General features: G+C 40.0%; 1 protein-coding gene across 2 annotated transcripts in view; it reads left to right on the top strand.

Moving 5' to 3' along the window:
* The window catches only part of ATE1 (arginyltransferase 1), a 72278-nt gene that overhangs the window by 16127 nt on the left and 40382 nt on the right, over positions 1–15769 (top strand). For both annotated transcript variants that reach the window (XM_009082349.1, XM_009082348.1), the window contains exons 7-9: positions 95–127; positions 6343–6524; positions 10135–10234. In XM_009082349.1, coding sequence (XP_009080597.1) covers positions 95–127; positions 6343–6524; positions 10135–10234 — 315 coding nt within the window. The remainder of the gene's footprint in view (positions 1–94; positions 128–6342; positions 6525–10134; positions 10235–15769) is intronic.

Raw genomic sequence — 15769 nt, forward strand, 5'->3', positions numbered from 1 at the left:
GAAATATTGCTAAGAGTTTTTTTTTCTTTTTCTGCTTTGCATATTTGGACTGTCTTTTTGGGCACATGTTACTGATGAATCCATCTCAATGCAGTTCACACGATTCCTCTGTGATTCTCCTCTGGAGGTATGTGTTTGTTCTGGATGCAAGTTTTGAAATGGTTTTGTCCTTTCCTCCATACTCTCTGTAAACAGCCAACCATTATGGTATAGGTGGTAGAGATGGGAGGCACAGTATTTGTATCATCACCAGCTGGTAAGGAAGAATCAGCAGTAGGACAAGAGGACACAGACTCAAGCTCTGCCAGGGGAGGGTTAGGTTGGATATGAGGAAGAGATTTTTTACAGAGAGAGTGCTCAGGCATTGGAATGTGCTGCCCAGGGAGGTGGTGGATTCACCATCCCTGGAGGTTTTCAAGCTGAGACTGGATGTGGTACTTAGTGTCATGGGCTAGTGACCACGGTAGGGTTGGACTCAATGATCTTTGAGGTCTTTTCCAACCCTCTTGATTGTATGATTCTATACTACTGTTTTCAAAGGAGTCTGAGGGCTCCTTTGCAGGGTAATAAGCTACCACTGAATTTCATAGCACTGCATTAGAAGACAGAAGCAGAAAGTGCTGTGTCTCTCTTGGTTTTGAATGATTTCCATGCAAAGAAAAGAATGTATTCCTGAATAATTTATTAAGCTTGTACTTGGCTACAATTTGAGTTAAAAGTTGAGGAGCGATGCTGTTGCTTCATTTCAAGTGAGCAAACTGCTGTGGGTTTCTTGCACTGTCTCTCTTGTTAGCCTTAAAGAGTTAAGGACCACATGACTGTAATGAAATTGTCAGGTTATAGTAATTACACTGGTAATTTGATATGTCCCAGTTTGAATGAATCCATGTGCAGAGAGTTTGTTGCTTTTCTCTGCTGAGTCCACTGGCCTTTGCATTCCTGAGAACTGAAGAGTAATAGAGCTCATTAGACTTTATAGGAAAAGGGCTTTTATCACCTCGTCAACTCGGGCAGCAGACTGCGATTATATTCCTAATTTTGTGTGGCTATGGAGATGTTGATGCACACTGCCCTGCCAGGTTTATACCAATATTGTTTCTTACAGACACTTTTTATTGACATTTCGAAGCTTGAATTAAATTTTGTGTGGCACCACTACAGATGTCTTCAATTAGATGAAGTTAAATAAAAGGGGTTGTATATCAGAGGCCAAGGGATTCTTGAAATTCTTTATTCTGAAGCAGTTGCCACGAGCAAATCTAGCAGTGTGTAGTCTGTTTACTCTTTGGAGCAAAAATAATTTAAAATAAAATTTAAACCTTACATGTTTGCAATTTGTAATTTTTTTTATTTTTAATATTATTATTAGCTGCAAATAGCATGAACACCCAAACTCTTCCTGTCTTTTTTTATTCCCTCATTTTATTATTCCATTTAGTTTCTGTTTTGACTATGGGTTCTGGCACAAAAAAATGAAGGGTTTAAAAAAATTATGCAGTATGTAGTATGTATGTATAATAGATCACTAGGCAGTTTCCTAGCAGTAAACAGGGTAATGTGAAGAGAAGTGTTTGAGGGATTTTTTTGATTCATTCTTTCAGTTTAGAAGCTACATTTAAGTAGTATTTTACTACCTCATGTGCAAATCAAGCCTTGTTTGGAGAGGTGTGGTAGTAATGGCTCAGCACAGGAGAGTGGCATATAGGACTCAGCCAAAACACAGTGTGGCCTGGGACCCTGTTGTTGCCAAGGTGAGAGGGTTTATAGAAGAAAGGCACAAGGAAAATCCAGACTGCTCAGGGTGATTCCTAGTTTTTGTTGCTCAGTGAGACAGAGGAGTGTTCTGGGCCAGTGATTATGTTTGCACCACTAATAGTTTTCTCAGTGTTTGTCCTCTCCAGGTTTTCTGTGTCATCTTGATACAGTGTTGGAATGAGCCTTAGCACTCAGATGTGCCATGGCATTATGCAGTCGAAGGATAATTTTGTTTTGCTTTCAAATTATTCTCTAATTGCACTTTAGGCTTTTTTTTTCATCTTGACTGATGGTAAGCATTAAATTGTTGATTTCATGACTCTGTTGTCAAAACCATCTTTTTGAAGGGACTAGTCATTTATACCCATTGTTTTGGGTGTGCCAGTAGCAGTGTTTTCCCCCCATGCATTTATGCTCTATGGATTTATGTACATAGAATCATAGAATCAACCAGGTTGGAAGAGACTTCAAAGATCATCGAGTCCAACCCTACTGTGGTTACTAGACCATGGCACTAAGTGCCACATCTAGTCTCAACAACCTCCAGGGATGGTGAATCCACCACCTCCCTGGGCAGCACATTCTAATGCCTGATCATTCTCTCTAAAAAATCTCTTCCTAATATCCAATCTAACCCTCTCCTGGCAGAGCTTGAGTCTGTGCCCTCTTGTCCTGCTGCTGGTTGCCTGGGAGAAGAGACCAACCCCCACCTGACTCCAACCTCCTGTCAGGGAGTTGTAGAGGGTGATAAGGTCTCCCCTGAGCCTCCTCTTCCTCCAAAAGGCTCCCTGAGCCTCCTCTTCCTTCATGTGTTTAATTTGCACATTATCTTGTCCTGTTGTTGGCAGCTCCTGAGGAGAATTTGACTCCCTCATTGCCCAGAATGCTGTTGGCCATTTTTCCTAAGAGGGTGTATTGCTACTTTCCTTAACAAAAACCTGCAGTGCTACCTCTCTGCTGCCACAGCCTGTATTTGTCAGCTGCTTTCACAGCATCTCCTCTAATCCCTAGTGAAAGGAGGACATAGTTCTGAAAAGGAAATGTGTTGCTAACCAAGAGATAGAAATCTACCATATGGTAGGTTGTGTATGTGTGTGCCATTGGGAAAAGAACTGCTGGAATTAATCACTTCATTTATTTGGCAAATAATTTCCACTGGAGTGTAGAAGTCAAGGGTTTCCTGGTTGGCTTTTTTTTTTTTTTTTTGCTTTGAGTAAGGGATAGCATAGTTTTCATATCTTTCTCTTCCTTCCATCCCCAGCAGAGGGTAGAATGGAAAAGTTAAAAATTGGAAATTTTATGAAACCTTCCAGAGAAAAGCAATCACAGAATCACAGAGTCATAAAGGCTGGAGAAGACCTCTGAGATCATCCACTCTGCCTATGACTTAACACCACCATGTCAGCTAGACCATCACACTGAGTGCCATGTCCAGTCCTTAAACACCTCCAGGGGTGGTGACTCCACTACCTCCCTGCAGCACATTCCAGTGTCTATTCACCCATTCCGGGAAGAAATTCATGTTAATGTCCCACCTAAACTTCCCCTGGTGCAGCTTGAGGCTATGTTCTCTCATGCTGTCACTAGTTGCCTGGGAGAAGAGACCAACCCCACCTGACTCCAACCTCCTGTCAGGGAGTTGTAGAGGGTGATAAGGTCTCCCCTGAGCCTCCTCTTCTCCAGGCTGAACACCCCCAGCTCCCTCAGCCTCTCCTCATAGCACTTGGGTTCTAGACCCTTCACCTGCTTTGTTACTCTTCTCTGGACATGCTCCGGCACCTCAGTGTCCTTGAAATGTAGTTAGTATGGGCAGGACCTAGTTTTGCTAATTCTAAGAAATAAACTACCTCTTAGATTTAAAGTAAAAGAAAGACCAATGTGCTTTGAAGGAAGCTGAGTGCTCTCACTGTCACTGAAGTTCAATTATAAGCAGTTATTGCACTGAAATGTACTAATTGGGCAATATATAATGCCAGTTCTATTAAATATTTAAATTCTAATCATGCATTATAAAATCTGAGCAAACATATGTGGCCATGGAATCATTAACTAGCAGAATATGAAGACAGGTAAAATTAACAAGTAAGGGAATATGTGTTGTTTTTCTCTGCATGGTCTAAACATTGGAGGAAAAAAATGTGTGGTTTTGTCCTGGATTTAGTGTTGGTTTTATTTTTTCCATTGTATTGTGGTATGAGTATAAACTGTTAATTTTGCTTAGATTGGTCCCTTTGGATTGATTCCAGGGCTAATGTATAATTTTGGGTAGATAAGGTAAGCCCTTTCTGGTGGGTCTTGCTTAGCTGATGTCAGTAGTATATTTTACATCACCCTTGACAAACATGGTCCCAGTAGAGATGTCAGCAGTGTGACATGGTGTAACCTGCTTCATGAAAATGTTTCATATTCTAGACCTGTCTCAGGTCAAATTCCCTGGATGGGGCATAGGAAATCAAGGTAAAGGAGCCAAGTATTCACTGAGAAACAGGAGAAAACGTAGTACTGACAAGCATTACAAAGGATTACATTGTATGAGAATTGTTGAAGGAGGGGAAAATCTTACTCTTTTTGAAATGTTATTTGCTTAATGTAATGGAGATCCCTGAACATGTTGCCTGAAATCAGTGCTGTACTTACTGTGTTTGTTACAGAACATAGACTCTTTTATGTTCATGACATTTCACTCTAATTGCATTAGTGAAGTAACTATAGGTTATACTTTACCAGAAGTTCTTAACTTCAGTTTGCAGAGGTCCAGTGACCAAACCTCTGTGATGCTCTTTGAAGGTTTGGGGTCACACACAGACACAGCATTTATTTGAATTCAGAAAACTTTGCTCCGAGTGAAAAATCTTTTCCATGTTGGCTTAGGCTGTCTTTTGTAACATCCATTAAACCCTATATGATGAATTTTTGACAAAGAAAGCAAATCTGTTTTAACTGAAGCTTATTTAAGCAAGTCTGTGTTCTATTACCAATCACATTTCCCAGTGACTTGCAGGAGAGGTTTTGTTCTTTCTGTCACTGGCTGCCCCCTGATTGATAGCTGAGAACTTAACCTCTGCTGAGAAATCCTTAGAGAACATCTCTCGACTCTGTCCTTGCATGAAGGTTTTGCCACTGACCATGTGATTTCATTTGGCTCTACTGAAAATTTGAGGATACTATATAAAACCATAACTGTTGGATAACTAGGCTTTACCTGAACAAGAGGAAACCCAGTTTAACATACTAATATCTGAGTCTGATATCCTCATAGACTGAGATGGAGCTCTCAAACGTTTGATCATGTCACTTTTAGAGTATTTGTACCTCCACATCTAGTTTTATGTTCTATAACTGTATAAAAATGCAAACATTCTCTTACATAGCCTTTATTTGGGGACTTACTGGTGGGGTAAGTCAGTTAAAATGATTTTTGTTCACGTGATTGATTTCTTTTGACACATGTGGTACCAATTAGAGTAACTTCTCCTGCCCATCATCTCTTCAGTCTGTGCTACTGTATCAAAATACTTGATTAAACCCACCTTCTGCTGTTGTAATGCAAACCAGTTGGTAATAGCAGGCAATACTGTCAGATTTATTGAGTGAGAAGCAGCTTTCTGAAGATCTGGCAATGCACTGAAAAACATGACTAGATGGATAATTAAGTTGAGCACAGTGGAATTCAGGATTAAAGTAAACTTGACGTGGGAGAAAATGGCATGCCAGAGCTGGTTGGGTAATGCAGTTTAAATTAGGAGATCATTTTCTTCTTAACTGAAAGCATTGCTTTCTGGCTCGAGGTGCTTTACCCCATCCAGAGATGAACTTCACTGCACATCCAAAACCACAGCACACAACAATAGCCAGTTCCTGAGTGTTTTTGCAGAGGATACTCTGATGTTGGCTGCTGGCAAAGAAGTTCCATGGATTTTGATGCAACACAGTTTCAGGTTCTTAGATAAAAGATATTAATTGTAGAGAGAGAACCTCCTATAAAGAATAAAATGTTCAGGTTTTTTATAAATGCTCCTCTGAAACAAATTTAATGGCCACTCTGAGAAACTCAATTTCTGTGGCCAAAGTGCTTCCTGTACTTGGGGACATGGGGGAGAGAAACAGGAGAGTCCTTGATGTGGCAGAAAGTGTTGGACACACTAGTCAGCCCCAGCCAACCTTGGGAAGGGCACAGGGATGTGTCTGTGTTCACCTTTCTGCCTTTGGGCTTTGTCTCTTGTTGGAGGGTAGACAGGTCAAATTAAAGGGTGTCTGCAGATTCTGTTTGCATGCAATAATGCATTAACAGCTTGATGAGCCATGTTGTTCTGTCATGTCAGTACTGTAAATGCTCAATGAGGCTATTTCAGCTCCATGTTTGGGATCTGTGATTGTGGAGTTTACCCATCAAGAGTACAGCAAAGGTCACAAATGATCCAGTGAACCAGCATTGTTTTCCTTGCTTTTCCAAGTCCTTTTTGCCTTTTTATAAACACAGCCAGAATGATTTCTCACAGTATTTATTTAGTCGTTAAAGTTCTTTCTGAAATTGTTTTTACACTGCAAGTCTGTCAGACAATACATCCCTCTCTTCTTTTTGCTTAGGCAGAGCATGTCCCAAACGGACCAGAATGTGGCTATGGATCTTTCCACCAGCAGTATTGGCTGGATGGGAAGATAATTGCAGTTGGTGTAATTGATATCCTGCCCTACTGTGTGTCCTCTGTCTACCTGTACTACGATCCAGACTTTTCTTTCTTATCTTTGGGAGTCTACTCTGCACTACGGTAAGAGTTCGTTTTTGTTATCTGGTTAGATGTAATAGTAAGAATTGATACTTGTTTCTAAACTTGAGCTTTTATTTCCAGTCTAAACATATACTTTTAACACTCTCTAGCAAAGTTTTTGTGGCTGCTTTTTAATTCTCTGTGGTTGATTGCATTGCAGATAAATTTTTAATTGTCATCCTTGACTAGAGATGTATCTTTCTCATTAGCTAAATACTTTCACAGATTAAAAAAACACTCAGAAACTAAATACCTGGTTTTTATTGCCCCTGAAAATAATTTAGTATTGCTTGGTTTCGGCAGGAAAAGCCCCTTTTTTGTTTGCATAGGAATAATTTTTCCTTTGACCTTTTTCTTAGCCCAGTCACCAGATGAAATTAATCACTTTTATAGTTTTATGCATGTTGAGATCATAAATAATAAAGTACCTAAACCCTGTTGTCCTCTGAATTAGTAGTCTCCTGCTGTACTAGCACTGAGTATATTTTTCAGGTATGTTAATCTCATTATCTTTGTCTTTAGAAAGGCTGATGGAGTGAGTAATCCTATGAATTTTAAAGCCTTAAATTAACTATCAACTGAGTCTTGCAAAGCAGCAGGAATGTTGAGATCATAAATAATAAAGTACCTAAACCCTGTTGTCCTCTGAATTAGTAGTCTCCTGCTGTACTAGCACTGAGTATATTTTTCAGGTATGTTAATCTCATTATCTTTGTCTTTAGAAAGGCTGATGGAGTGAGTAATCCTATGAATTTTAAAGCCTTAAATTAACTATCAACTGAGTCTTGCAAAGCAGCAGGACAGGAAACTTGTATGCTAAATTGCAAGTTACTGTTTTTCTTCCATAAGTAATTTTATTATTCCATTGTTATTACCAAAACCTGAATGAATGGAAAAACTTTTGCATGTCAGTTTTTTGCTTCTCTGTTTACATGAAAGTAAGCGGGTCACAGACGTGGTGTTCCCAGGGAGGTTCTCATGAAGCAACTGGGTTTGAACTTCATGCTAGACATGTCTGTTTTCAAGTTTCCCTGGGTATGAGAAGCTGTAGCACAAGTCTTGTTGAGATTTGCACTGCACTCTTCCTGGTGCAAAAGAAGCACTAGAACTGTGAGATCCAGCTTCCTTCTTTCTCCAAGGCATCCAGTTGAGAGGCATCTTCTCTATAGGTGGAGCTTCTCAGCTATGTTTGAGTGTTACCTGCCAGGATGAGTAAATGGCACAATGTGAACTACATAAAGCACAAACAGTACTTTTAGGAAACGTTTGATCACAATTACTTTGTATCCTTTTGTGATAACTAAGAAACCATGTGCAATTTAATCTCTCAAAAGTCTAATCTGAATTTGTTTAGATTTTGATTAGGATCTTTTGATTTCCTAAGAATCTTTTCACCCTCCTTTTGAGTGTATTCTCTTTCTGGGGTGAATTTTGTCATTGCTGAATAATCTTTACATGAGTTGCTCAAATACACCTGTCAAAGGGTTTTCCCCACCAAGTTCACTGTTAAGTTTCTGGTATTTGTCTGATGGTTCATTGTTGCTGGAATGAGATGTTGGAATTACTCCTCTCCATCTCTGCTACATGCTGGGCTTCTTGCAACCCTATATTTAGCCAGTTTAGTTTACTGAGCAGAGGACAGTTTGCCTTAGCAACCAAGTTAGTGAACTGAGTTGGCTCAGTGAGGAACCTTTTAACAGCAGAGCTGGTGCAAGTGTTATGATGGAGCCACAATATGCAGCTGAGAATGGCTGAGAGAGCAGGACCTGCCCCACTCCCTGCTAAGCTCTTGGATCACTTGAGTCCTGAGGTGCAATTTCTCTAGGTATGTCACCTTTAATAAGAGCTGGTAGCATTGCCTTCCTGTTGGCTTTCCCTGCCTGCTTCCTTTTTATGAAGAAGAAAGTGTAGAATCAGAGGAGGTTAGGCCAGGAAGGATTTCTGGATATCATGTGCTCCAGTACCAGCACAGATCAGGGCTAACTTCAAAGTGATCCTGAGCATCAGTGCAAGTGTTGCTGTAGCATCTCCAGTGGTTGCATCTAAAAGGGTCTGAAGTGTCATTTTCTGAGGCTTTCTGGTGATTTTGTACAATTAATCAGACTTAATAAATGTAGAAAAGTGTTGGAACTCCTATGATTTGTATTAGCTTTTTAAAAGTATTTTCTGACCTGTGTTAGATACTTGAAATTAGACTGTTATTTCCTTTCAAGATGAACGTATGAGACAAAATACTAAGAGTTGTTTTTTAGTCTTTGTGCATATCACATTACTCTGTGTAATAATAGTCTGACATAATCCATGCTTGGGAATTCTTGAAATTATTTTAAATTTTCTACATAATAAATTTAAGGCTTTGTCAGTGCAACATGTGTAAAAGCAGCTTGTAAATTCTGCAGCATTTAAGGCAATAAAAATGAGTTCCCAACAGTCTTAGAGGGAGAAAACCTTGTTCTTCTCTCAAGAAGGGGAAAAATAAAAGTTGAGTTAGGGGGGATTTAGGAAGTTGCAAAGGAATCTGATACCTTCAAAGCTGTTGCCAATTTTACTCTGAGGTTAAACTGCCTTGCAGTGCTGTCACTTCCACTCCAGGCCACTGAGAATTTCTGCGACTGAGTTGTAGAAAGGATGAGATTTGAGGATCATTTGAAATATGTAGGCATGTAAGTAAAGGATGAGGGGAGAAGCTGCTACTTGGAAAGGAAAAAAGATCTTCGAGAAACGCTGAGTGATTCTTATGTAAGCAGGAAGTTAAACCGAAGACATGCATAGTATTCATCATCTCTGTTTAGCAGGAGGACAGGTACTGAACTTCTTTTAGAATTGGGCTGTGGAGCACTCAAACACAAAGTCTGAATTTTGTATTGCTGAGATGAATATGTTTCTCTCACTAGCTGATTCCCTTGGCCAAGCACTAACTCTTACATCATTCTGCCTCTTTAGATATGGACCATAACTGAAAGCTTTACAAAGAGGTAGCTGCAAGTCTGGTCCCTTTTCCCTAGGAAAGCCTGTGGGTAGCTGTGTGTTGTGCCATAGAGTGATACCTCTTTGCTGCTCCTGGTGTGGAGTGATGGAGTTGGAGACTGTCTTGCACGTGGTCACAGCACACACCTGAAAAGTGGAAAGAGAAGCATGTTATAACATCCTCCCAGTAAAACTTTGCCTGGAGGGAGATTGACTGGATAGATAAATGAAAGATAGAGCAAGAACTTAAGTTCAAGGTCCTTCCCTAGGGCATAGCACTGGAGACTGTAGGACATGTGAGGACACTGGCAGTAGTTCAAGCTTGCTTTGCTGTCACAGACACCAGTTTGCTTGCATGAAGCCTTTTTGCCCACAGTAAGACTTGCTGCTGCAGCCCAGTTTTTACCTCCTTACATTAGGATCTATCTACTTCTTCTTCTGTTAGCTCTGAGTCCTCTTTTGTCAGATCTAATAGTGTGGTCCAGTTGGGAAGAGTGCTGAAGAGGTTTTTAAGTATTCATTTTTTGTTTTATAGAAGTCTCATCCTTTAAATAGATCAAGAGCCAGATATTTCAATATGAAGAGGTAAAACAACTGTTAGAATTGTATTCAAATCTAATTAGTCTTTTCTTTCCTTTCACAGGGAAATTGCTTTTACTAGGCAACTTCATGAAAAAGCTCCTGATCTCTGTTTTTATTATATGGGTTTCTACATTCATTCATGCCCCAAAATGAGATACAAGGTAAAGTGTATTTTTACTTATTTCCTTAGTGTGCTATTTGTCAAAGCTTTTGACAGTGTTCAGAGTAATAGAATATTTTGTAATTGTCATTTTGGATTTTAATGTAGACTTTAGATGGTTAAATTTGAATGTTGGTTACTATTTAACTTGGCTTAGGATTACTTTTTGTAAAAAATTTAGCTGTATGTGCTATTTATTACAAGTTGGCTTAAGAGCAGTTCACATGGAGAGGCTTTCAAGGCTGTCAGATAATGGTTTGTCCTCTGGTTACCTGACTATCTCATGTTTACAGTGTCTCTTCTACTGGACTGAAATTCTCCCTTTTTAGGTTTGCATATTTGTGAAACTGTTGCTTAGTGACCACAGGCAGTGATAACATGCCTCCATGCTCTTGGCTCTAGTTGGGTTTTCCCTCTTTGTTTTTTGTTAGAGATAAGGGACTTGCTCTGCCCCTGAAACCAGTGACAAGTTTGGTGAGCAGATTTTTGAGGAGAGTGTCCTCAAAAATGTTTAGAATAACCACTCTGTCACCAAACCTCCTTTGTAACCTCTGTTAGCTTCAGCCTTCTTGAGGCCTGAGTGCCTCAGAGTGTCTCCCATCTGTGTATTTTAGATCCTGTGAATGTTGTACCTTTGCTCTGTAGAAGTATCATTGCTTTTAAATATTATGATACAATTTCAAGTAGTGAACGTTGATAGAAGTTAGCTGAACATTTACACATAGCTAAATGTATCTGTTAACAATGTGGAATGATACAAAGCTTGTGAAATCTAGAGTAAGAGGTGCAGTATTTTCATTTCCTTTTTTTCCCCCTTAAAGTCTGCTAAAAATCTACATTATTTTCAGTTTTCAAACAGCCAAAAAGTTGTGAGGCTCATTAAAGTGATGGTTGTGAAGGAAAATCCATTTCAGCTTTGTTGTGGCCCACACTACAGGTGACCATGATGATTCAGTCTTCTGAAAAGAACAAATAACAAATCCCTCCCTCTTGTTTTGTCAGAAGATGTTTGTCTGCATGTGTTTCCCCTTTGCCAGCTTGAATTTATCATGTACATCTGCTGGCCAAACAAAGAGGATATTTAAGTTTGAAGGAGGCAAATGGGTTAGTTGGAAAACACTGCCTCTATCAGCTAAAGGCTATCACATCACCAGCTTGAACCATAGGTTCTGATTACTTTCTCTACTCTTTGGAGGTATTTAAAAGTTTGGGATGATTTGTTTGAGACGCTGCAATCTGACAACCCTTGTCTGTACTACAGCCTGCATGGCTCAAGACTTGTAAAATGAATGTGTTTGATTTACTAGGGCACTTAGAATAAAAACAAATCTGTCTATAATGGCAAAAAGTGTCCATGGGTAAGAAGCTTCGGGTTCAGCTGCTTGTAGTGTTTTAATAAAAACATGAACGTTGTGTACGTGAGTTAAATCAGGGTTATACATAAGGCAATGTATTGAAGTAGCTACTATACATTTATAGTATGTATCATAACATGGTGTCTGTTCTGTTGGGCCTGTGCTGCTGTTTGAAAATGATTGCATCAAGAATGTAAGATTCCCACAATGCTTCTGGATTTCATTCCGAAATAATGGAAATTGATTAAATTGTAGTGGGAGTATGTTGCTCCCCCTCCCCCCCCAAAAAAAAAAGCTCTTTTTGTTCCCATGCTTAGACTTAATGACTATCTGATATGACTGTGATTTGGTAGAATGCAGATTTTAGTCTTCCAGAAACGTACACATATCAATGTCCTTAGGTGATTAAAGCTGGGAGGGAGAAGAAGAAAATCTGTACATATGTAATTAAACACACACAGACACACACATAATGCTCTGTGTTGGGAGAGTAATAATTTAGCAAATTAATTGCAAGGGACTTAATTTTATTTTGTATTTTTTTTCCTGGGTGTATTTGTTTCAGAAGCAGCCAAAAGTAATGCAATTGAAAATCAGGTTGACATTCATTCTGCAGTTCCACTTTAGCCTCACTGAAATAATACACCGGAAACAAATTTAAAACCTAAGCTCTGAAACGTATCTGGATAATGCTACTGCTCTTGGGGAGTGATTGGGAGTGGTTGGGACTGTGGGGAGGTACTGACTTTGCAGATGGAGTAATTTCAGTAATGCCTGGTTGACTTAGAGGCATTACATGCTGAAGACTTTGCTTTATTGCAGTTTAATAGAGATGTTAGAGGCTCCTTTCCCCCTTAATGGCATTAGTGTGGAAGAATGACAGGCTGTAGGTAACTTGTTATACTGATGTCAGGTAAGGAAATTAAATGAAGGAAAGAAAAAGGATCTGGAAAGCTAACCACTGGAGGGTTTATCCTTTACTTGTCATTTTCTTTGCAGCTTATTTCTCCTTGGATGTTTAGAAATGGAAGCTCAGCACAGTATCACTTCCCTGTATGAGCAGCATCTTGTGAAGAACATATGCACATTGTACTTATTTACGGTGATGTTATAGGATTTGGGAAGTCTTTGAAAATGCTCCTTCTCCTGGTCACAGATTGGGATCAGTGGAAATGCCTAAGCTAACACTAGCATTTGATTTTTGATGGACATGCAGTACTAGACTACTTCTAGTAAAGATGCCTGAGCTTGGCTACTGGTTTGTACCAAACAACTGGTTCCTGCTGGTTAAAGAGGGATCAGTGATGAGGATGTGTAAGGGACAGTGGCTTTAGGATGTTGGTTTAAGGAGCTTGACAGTGTTCTATTTTGCATGGAGTGAAACTCAGTCTGCTGTACAAGAAGTGGTTGGAGTGACTGGAAATCTGTGCAATGACCTGTTGTGCTTGTGTTTCAATCCGAGGCTGATGCATTAATGTGCACATGAGCACACAGCTGGACATTTTGGTGTTACATATGGCTCCTAGATTGGAGCCATGGATATCCAAGAGCAAGCTTTAAAGCCTTGCTCTGCAGTGGAACTTTGTTGGAATGCAAGCCACAGACATCTCTTCTGGATTCTGACTTTTTCCTGGATACAAATTAGTAGTCAAGCACTGGTTTTGAGAGTATTGGTAATTGCTGATCATATACACCAGTGACTGGTATTTGATATAATATGGGTATCATTCTAACTTTTAATTTGATATAATATTATTGTATAATATTCAGCAGCTGTTGAATATTTCTAGCCACCCTGAGCAGGTCAGGGGCTAAAGTGGCAGAGAATATTGGGGGTCAGTGTGTGACCTTTCCATCTTTAGGATTCTCTTTCCACAAATGATACAATTTGGGGCATGAATACTGTGTGCTCCAATGGAAGATTGGAAGCCTGAGTGGCCTGGAAGTGGATTCCAAAGTCAGGATTCCTGTGGCTCAGTAACAGACTTGAGGAATTCTGGATTATCAGGCAGGAGGATGCATGGTTAGAGTATCATCTAACTCATGGATCAGACATAATTACAGAGGTTTTTAAAAATAAAGCTCCTTTTTGACTCACTGTTCCCATTCCTTGTGTTCCCAAGCAGCCTGCAGTTGATTGCCATGTGATTTTAAAACAGTGGAATACCAGTGGAGGTACTTTACGATGGGGGAAGGGACTACATTGCAATCTTAAGCTGTTTTTTAGTTCCCAGCTTCTACCAGATTTGTTCCCATCTATGGGTTAATACCTATAAACTGGTAAAGTAAAATGTACATTAAATTGAGACAAAAGGATTTCTGTAGTGCTATTAACTGTGTTAATATGGAAAAATCCAATGAAAAACCTTAAGCAGTGGCTTTGTTCCATTTTTTTCCGGGTAGGTTAGGGTAATACAAGATTAAAATGGTTCTCTGAAGAAATTCATGACCTTGTGGTAAACCTTCTCAGGCTCTGTTAGATGTGGTAGTTCTTACGTTGGAAAAGAGCCTCCTGGAAGATTTTCCAGGAATCGTTAAGATGCAAAGTCTTTTTCCTAATGCATTTTGGAATGTGTGATACAATTTTAAGTGTAAGAAAGTATTTTACTTTAGGATGATGTTGGTTCTCATAGGTTTAAGTGGTGTAGGTGTACTTGTTAATGTTTTTCAGCATTTACAAATGTATTTATAGAATTACAGAAATAAAAGTAGCACCCTTAGCAAACAGCCATAGCAGAGAGACACTCGAGAGGACTGCGTGCAGCTTTGGGCACCACAGTGCAAGAAAGTTATGCTGCTATTAGAGAGTGTCCATAGGAGGGACATGAACGTGGTGAAGGGTCTCGAGGGGAATCCATGCAAGGTCCCTTGGTCTGTTCAGTCTGAAGGAGAGGAGACTTCATCACTGGATACAACTTCTTCACAAGGGGCAGTGCAGGGGCAGCTCTGACCTCTGCTCTCTGGTAAGCAGTGACAGGACCCAAGGGAATGGCCTGGAGTTGTGTCAGTGAAGGTCCAGGTTAGATATTAGAAAAAATATCTTCCGCCAGAGGTGTTTGGGCACTGGAGCAGCTCTCCAGGGCAGTGGGCACAGCCCCAAGCCTGACAGAGCTCAAGGAGTGTTTGGCCAATGCTCTCAGGCACAGGGAGGACTATTGGGATGTTCTGTGCAGGGACAGGAGTTGGACTCAATGATCCTTGTGGATGCCTTCCAACTTTGACTATTCTGTGATTCTGTGACTTTGGATTTTTCCCCACACTTGTGTGTTTTGTCCTGCATCTTTCAAGTAAAAAATTTTACTCCATGGCTCTATGTTAGTAAATTCACACTTCCAGTCACTGCTGAACTCTCTGAGATCCTTTCTGTTCTTTCCATTACAGTCCTTTGATACTGATTTTGAGTCTTGTGGTGGGTGATACTAAACAGGTTTGGGTTTTGTGTTTCTGGTGTAAATAGTAAGTGTACTTGGCTGCTGTGCATTTGCCATTGGGCCTCAGTTGACCTTAAATCACGATCCTCTCTAAGTTCCTGTGTTGGGAAGGATTTGTTGGTGAAGCTCTTTACATGAGTTTCCTTAGTTCTGGGGTTTCTGAGGTTTTTCAGTGTCAATATTTGCATGCAAATACTGCAGTTGGAGCATGTATCAGTACTTGTTTTGGTTAATGATCTGCTTTCCCTGAAGCCACTCCACTAAGCTGGTAAATAACTCTCAGTGTACTTTGAAGTGCACAACAGATTGTGTCTCCTTGCTGTGTTATCTCTGTGTGCCATTTTAAGACCATTCTATGATGTGAAGAGGTGTTTTGACTGAAATCTTTATCCAGACTTGTATGCAGGCCAAAGTAAATGGAATTATTTCAAACAGTCTCCTTCGGTATCAAGGCATGGCCAGACTTCAGATAGATGGAATACTAGAAAGGGTTCTGAAATGTCAGTAAAGAAACAAAAGGCTGATTCAACTGTGATTAATCATTCCTAAACTAAATACCTCGGGCTGACTGTGGTCATAAGCAGTGCCCCTGGAATTTTATGGCACTTGAGAGCCAATTTCTTTGGCTGCTTTCAGGTATTTCAGCATCACTCCTCCTGCAGCAGTGAAATGCATCCAGTGATAGCCTGGACATCCATGTCACAGGATCCACACAGCTCTGGCTCATCCTCTCCTAATCAGACTCTTTCC

This window comes from Acanthisitta chloris, unplaced genomic scaffold (genome assembly GCF_000695815.1).
Source record: "Acanthisitta chloris isolate BGI_N310 unplaced genomic scaffold, ASM69581v1 scaffold1089, whole genome shotgun sequence".
In the NCBI taxonomy this organism is placed as follows: Eukaryota; Metazoa; Chordata; class Aves; order Passeriformes; family Acanthisittidae; genus Acanthisitta; species Acanthisitta chloris.